This window comes from Bidens hawaiensis, unplaced genomic scaffold (genome assembly GCF_021521415.1).
Source record: "Bidens hawaiensis isolate Kalapana, Puna unplaced genomic scaffold, B.hawaiensis_p1.1 tig00014784_1, whole genome shotgun sequence".
In the NCBI taxonomy this organism is placed as follows: domain Eukaryota; kingdom Viridiplantae; phylum Streptophyta; class Magnoliopsida; order Asterales; family Asteraceae; genus Bidens; species Bidens hawaiensis.
Window position 1 is genome coordinate 129,951 of NW_027492305.1, and position 6,789 is coordinate 136,739.

The 6,789-nt window shown below is 34.5% G+C and overlaps 1 protein-coding gene across 1 annotated transcript; it reads left to right on the forward strand.

Moving 5' to 3' along the window:
* Positions 1-294: 294 nt before the first annotated feature.
* On the forward strand, positions 295-5,931 carry LOC143547719 (protein NRT1/ PTR FAMILY 5.10-like). Its single transcript, XM_077039076.1, has 4 exons — positions 295-501; positions 616-833; positions 2,144-2,676; positions 4,996-5,931. The coding sequence occupies exons 1-4, from the start codon at positions 375-377 to the stop codon at positions 5,810-5,812; spliced, it is 1,695 nt and encodes a 564-aa protein (XP_076895191.1). The 5' UTR covers positions 295-374; the 3' UTR covers positions 5,813-5,931.
* Positions 5,932-6,789: the final 858 nt, after the last annotated feature.

Genomic DNA, 6,789 nt, shown 5'->3' on the forward strand with positions numbered 1-6,789 from the left:
ATAACAAAGAGAAGACAGGGGGAGCCGAATGTCTGAATTATTCAACCTGGACAGTATAGTGCTATACGCGAGACAGTTCTCGGTTGTCATATCGTACCCTATAAACCACGTTTAGCACATTATACACGGCCTATCAGATACACTGTATAAGACAAACACCCCTTAATAAGTAGCATATAACACTATACACTTCCTGTAAAGAGGTGTCTGAGGTGACTCCGCACAACCTTATGTAAATAAGAATGCTGAGTAGTGTGTATACAAACCGCCAGAAATAATAAAATATTTAACATTTTCTATACATAAAGATATGGTTATGGATGAAGAGGCATACCAAATTCCGATGCATGTATATCTGCTAGCCTGACTTTAACATGGATGATGACGTCACCGCCACATCTCCGCTGCTCAACAACTTGGTCGACGGCGCCGTTGACTACAAAGGCCGTCCAGTCCTCCGATCAAAATCCGGTAGGTGGCGCTCCGCATATTTCATCATCGGTAACCTTAATTCAAATTAAACTTTCCTCTCAAATTAGCATAATGTTTTCTTTTTAACATGTTAATTATGTTCTATATATATATATATATATATATATATATATATATATGCAGGTGTTGAAGTGGCCGAGAGATTTGCATACTATGGAGTGGATTCAAACCTGATCATGTACTTGACCGGACCCTTGGGTCAGTCCACGGCTACGGCTGCCGAGAATGTAAATACCTGGTCCGGAACGGCGTCCCTACTTCCCCTGGTTGGCGCTTTCGTCGCGGATACTTTCCTCGGTCGATATTGGACGATTATTATTGCTTCTTTCCTCTATATCCTGGTTTGCCATCTTACTCGAGTTTTATTATTTATTATATGTTTGGATCAAATATAAACAACTTTTAAAACGAAGAGCACAAATTACTAGAATAATTATACTAACATTACTACTAATATCATTTTTGAAAAAGAGGAATTAAACTACTTAAAAAATTGTAGAGTAGCGCTAATTATTTTAGTTATTTATCCGTTTAGTAGATTACTTTCATTTGTATCGGATCACATCTCGATTTATTATATTATTCTCGTTATCCTATTAATTATGTACTTTTACTGTATTTATGATATCGTCATAACTTTATACAGTGGTGAAGCAACACTATCACCACCGGGTTCAGCCGAACCTAGTCCTTTTTCTGTTTTATATAACCTATAGTGTTGAATTAACGAGCGAACCCATTCTTTTTTGGCGAGCGAACCCATTATCGTTTTAAAAAAAGTATATTCGAACTCATTAATTATAAAAAGTTTAGTTAATAAACAAATAATAACATCGGCCATCGACTCAGCAATCGATCAACTTTTTTCTTTGGTGTTCGCCTCAAGGTTTCAACCATCGCCAACAACCAATACATGTTGGTCTATCGTTTGAGAAGTGTTTTTATTCAATGAAGCATGTGAAGTCGGATTTGCATAATCATTTGGGTGACGATTATATAAATGATGCTTGTATTTGATGTATTGAGAATGAGTTCTTTTTCAAAGTCGTGATTGAAAATATTTTTCAAAACATGAAAACACGTAAGGAAAAATTATAATATGCAATATATTTATATTTAATGACTTTGTATTTTATTGAATGTTAACGATATATTTTTGTTATGATAGTGATATTGCATTTTATTTATCTAACCGAATGATCAACCCAACCCGAACCGACTCATTCGGGCGCGAAAACTTTGACATCGGAAAAAAAACCATACATTAAAAGTTCCGAACTCATAGGAAAAAATTCTGGCTCCGTCACTGACTTTATATGTATTCTTTTTTTAAAACGGCAAATTTATGTTATCTGGGACTCCAACCCAATACCTCCCTACCCTCTGGTATTTTAAAGGCTCTGTGCCTTGTCATTGCCAATGGGCTACCAACCCAGGTATTTTAAAGACTCTTAGCCTTGTTATTGCCAATGTGCTACCAACCCCATTGATTATTATATATTTTTTTCATATTCTTATATATAGAATCGCAGTTTTCAGTTATTCAATACATCGAAAAGTTTATGTAACAATATTTTTTGTGTTTCAATCTCACTTTGAAATTCCAGTGATCACCATATTAAGCAAACTGGCTTGAACAAATGATGAACAGGCACTTGCATTGCTGGCTTTTTCAACTTTGATTCCATCTGACGGTGAAAACACCATTGATGACCCATCATGTTCTCCAAAGATTCAAGTTATCATCTTTTTCATTTCTTTATATCTTGTGGCATTTGCTCAAGGCGGACACAAGCCCTGTGTGCAAGCTTTTGGGGCTGACCAGTTTGATGCACATGATCCAGAAGAACTCAAATCCAAAAGCTCCTTCTTCAACTGGTGGTATTTTGGTTTGTGTGGTGGGTCTACAGTTGGAATCTTTGTTGTTAGTTACATTCAAGAAAACCTCAGTTGGGGTCTTGGATTTGGGGTTCCTTGTATCGTTATGGGTTTTGCATTGATCATATTCTTGATTGGAACCACGAGTTACCGATTTCAAGAAAAAACTCATGAGAGAAGCGCTTTAATCCGAATCGGTAACGTGTTTGTTAAAGCAGTGCGCAATTGGCGAAGTAGTTATTCAGCTGTATCTCCTCAAAACCAAGCTTGTGGTACCCTGTCTCCTCAAGATCCTCATAACTTTAGGTAAATTTTAAATATCACAAACTATAAAATAATTAATATCTTGTTTGTGTCTTGTAAATGAACCGAACACATGACACATTAGTTATATCTTACCTCGTTTTGTTTGTGTTTTGTCCATATATAGTAGAGATATTGGATCAAAAGGAAAAATTTTGCCTCAAATATTACCATTATAGGTGGCAAATGGGTTGGGTTGGGTCTAACGAGTCATGGGTTGAAACAAGTCATGAGTCAAAACGAGTTTGGGTCAGAACGGGTCAAATTAAAAAAAGGTTGTTTTGGTTTGGGTCGGATAGGTTAAGGTCGGACCCGTTTTTTTTTTTTTTGAACGAGAATAACGGCGGAAACATGTCAGTTTTTTTAGATTTTTTGTTTATATCTTATATATTGAGTTATGATTTTTTTTATTATATTTTTAGAATATTTTTCTGAGGGGTTTTCTATTAAGTTCAAAATCCCTCAAAAAAATATTCAAAATAATAATAAAAAAAAACTATAACTCAAAATTTAAATCATAAACAAAAAAAGTAAAAACACTAAAATGTTTCCTACGTTTTCCTCGTTTCATAAAAAAAAAACCTCGAGAATTGAACCGAAACTGAAAAAATCGCCGAAAATGAAACAAAAAGCCAAAACCGGACCACATCAATCGAAATTGAAAAATTCAATCAAAAAGAAACAAAGAATTCAAACCGAACAAAAACGAAACTGAAAAAACGGACAAAAACGATTCCAAAATTGACCAAAAAGAAACCAAAACCCAACTCGTCCCGTGTGAAAACTCGTGTTGGCTTGAAACTTGAACCGAAACCGTTCCAATCTGAAACCCATTTCGTGTCGAAACCTGTCTTGTACGAAAATCCGTTCCAATCCGAAACCTGCCACATTTCCTTAAGACACTAACCCACATCGACCCATTTCTTTGAACTTGTCGACTCATTTTGACCCGAAAATAAAAGGATGAAATTTCAAATGACTCATTTTGACCCATTTAGTTAAAAAGAACTCAAATTGACCCATTTAAAAGGGTTTGGGTCAAGATTGTCACCCCTAATTACCATTGCATTTTAGGCGCAAAGGTTGTAGACGAGCTTAAAAACCTCACACTCAAGTGAGCTTGGGGCACGGTAATCCAAGGATGGCCTCTTAGGAATTCTCTACCTAGCCAAAAACAAATCCGTGAACTTCTCGTAGGCAAATCGGGCTATATTGGTCAGTCTAAGAAACCAAATGTTACATAACTGTTGATGGAAATTTCAAATATGTTTAGCGAACATGAACAATTTTTTTCCTTTTCATTTAGCTAAAACATAAACACATGTCATTTCATTCATTTATGTTCAGGAACTAAGCTCGTTTATCGCCTTGTTTACGTTCGTTTAAATTAATTTATTTGTTATTAATAATACTAAGTGGGTCATCATTTACGTTTTCGTTCGTTTACATTTGTTTTTCAAGCTTTTATATGTGTTCCTTTTTCAATCATCTGAGGGTTTTAGACTTTAATTTGATTATTGTTGCTACTTCAAAAACGTTGTATATGGTCAATCATGTGGTAGTGATGATATTTGACTTTAAAATAGATGGTGTTATCTACTTTTGATTTGATGTTTGCATGTGTCCATTTATGTTCATTTAGTATATTAACAAATTAGCTTTTATCTCCACGATTACGAGGTTGTTTTGCATTATTCGTTTATAATATTATATTTTTTTATTTTAATTTTATTTATTGTAAGGATTAAGAAAGTTAATAATATACTTAAAATTTGATGATAAAATGGTTTACAAATAAATGAGATGTTATAACCCGGTTTAAAAGCTATCTGAGTTTGGTGAGACCCATGACCCGTTTATTTTTTTTACTATAAAGTTGTTTCTTAATTATAAATAATATCTTTTTAAAAAAAATCGGATATCTTTTTTAGTATATCTCTATTTTTTAGAACTTTCATATCAAATATTTGGTTAGACTAATTTTTAATTTAATGAGATGATATAACCCGTTTAAGGGGTTATCTGGATTTGGTAAAACCCATACCCGTGAATTTGATTCAAATGCTTGACAAGCCTCCATTTATAAATAAAATAATCTGGTGGCTTGAGAGAAAGTAGGGAGCAACCATGGGGCTTTTAAAAGTTTCGTTTATATATATTTAAGATAAAAGAAACAAACATGTGCAATTTATTTTCATAACAAACGAACACAAACAAGAAAATTTGTTCGTGTTTGTACGGTAAAAGTTAAAGATGGAACATGAAAAAGTTTTCATTCAGTTGTTTAGAGGCCTAATCTAGTTGATATTGCGTTAATGGCAGATTTCTTAACAAAGCTTTGGTTTCTCACAATGAATCGAACAGAGATGAAACCGTTTGCGGCATTGATGAGGTGGAAGAAGCGAAGGCGGTTCTTAGACTTGTTCCAATATGGGTCAGTTGTTTAGCTTATGCAGCTGTATTATCTCAAACTTCCACATTGTTCACCAAACTAGGAGCTACGATGGATCGGTCAATCGGGTCTACCTTTCAGGTTCCTGCTGCCTCACTACAATCATTCCTTAGTCTCTCAGTTGTCATCCTCATTCCCATCTATGACACCATTTTAGTTCCTGTAACCAGAACTGTTACAAACATACCTTCGGGCATAACAATGCTTCAAAGGATTGGAACCGGGATCTTCATATCTATTGTTTCAATGGTTGTTGCAGCTATCGTTGAGTCAAAAAGACTCAACGCAGCTCGTGAGTATGGATTAGTGGACGATCCGAGTGCAGTGATCCCAATGAAGATATGGTGGTTATTGCCTCAATATTTTTTGGCTGGTGCTTCTGAGGTGTTTACAGTAGTTGGAATGCAAGAATTCTTTTATGACCAAATGCCAAGTGATCTCAAGAGTGTAGGTTTAGCACTTTCTCTCAGTATTATGGGAATTGGTAGCTTTTTGAGCGGTTTTCTTATCGCAATTGTTGGAAAAACAACGGGTGAAGACGGTGGAGATGGATGGATATCTGATAACTTGAATTGCGGTCAGGTTGATTATTTTTACTACCTTCTTGCCGCGATTAGTGTAGGGTCATTTGCGATATACATATATGTGGCGAAATCATATGTTTATTATCAATCAAGAGCCTTGTGAAGATTTGTTGCAAATGCTAATTAGTTGTTTTATTTCAAGTGTTGTGATCATCTAGCGACGTCGTAGAATACAGATAAGGAAATTATGTGTGAAATTATTACATCATGAAAACAATATAGATGTTTTGACTACGAGTAAAAGTCAACCCGTGATAGACCTACTCGTCTTCAAGAGTATGACCGATTTTGTTTGGAGCAACTAAATAGGTTGATAGACTTTTGCTTGGAGCAACTGTATATAGTTGCAGGTGGGGTAGGGAAGAGTTGAACCTAAAACGAGCATAACTTTTGATCTGTCCGGAGCTACAAACACGCAAAATATGAACAAAAACGTCTACTTGAATTAGGCTATCACCCCCAAATTCCCTCATGTGGAGACCAAATTTTGGCTCTGACGGTTGTTCCTTAATTTAGTTGTTTTATTGATTTCGTTTTTAATCGTAAAAACACGTGAATCTTGGATCTCCTGCTTTAGTTTCTAATCTTGGCAGGTAATTAAAGCTATTTAAGTGTCTCCTCTAGTTTACTTATTTAGAAAAATACTATGTCGACATGATTTTGTATTTTATCCCTAAAAGCTAAACATTTTATGGTAATTAAAAAGGTAAATGCTTTAAAAAATGAAAAGAAAAAGGAATGCAGATTTGTAGTCATCAATAAATGTTGGGCCTAGAGCAAGGTCCATACTGAATTCTGGGACCATGTTAGGCCCAGTTATTTATATGTAATAAAAGATATTAGATCAACTTTGAAATATTAATAAAAGGGTTAAACTTAAAACGGTCAAGTTTTTTATACAAGTAAAAACATTTATTATTCATGTGTATATGGGTAGTATGTATTTAATTAATGCACAATTATCTGAATTATAGGCTTAACTAAGATCTGAAAAATGAAACCTACAGAAAACCTATAATTGTTCAAAACAACACTTTTTTATGTGAGAAATCGAAATCATTTATTCATTTAATTCCAAAA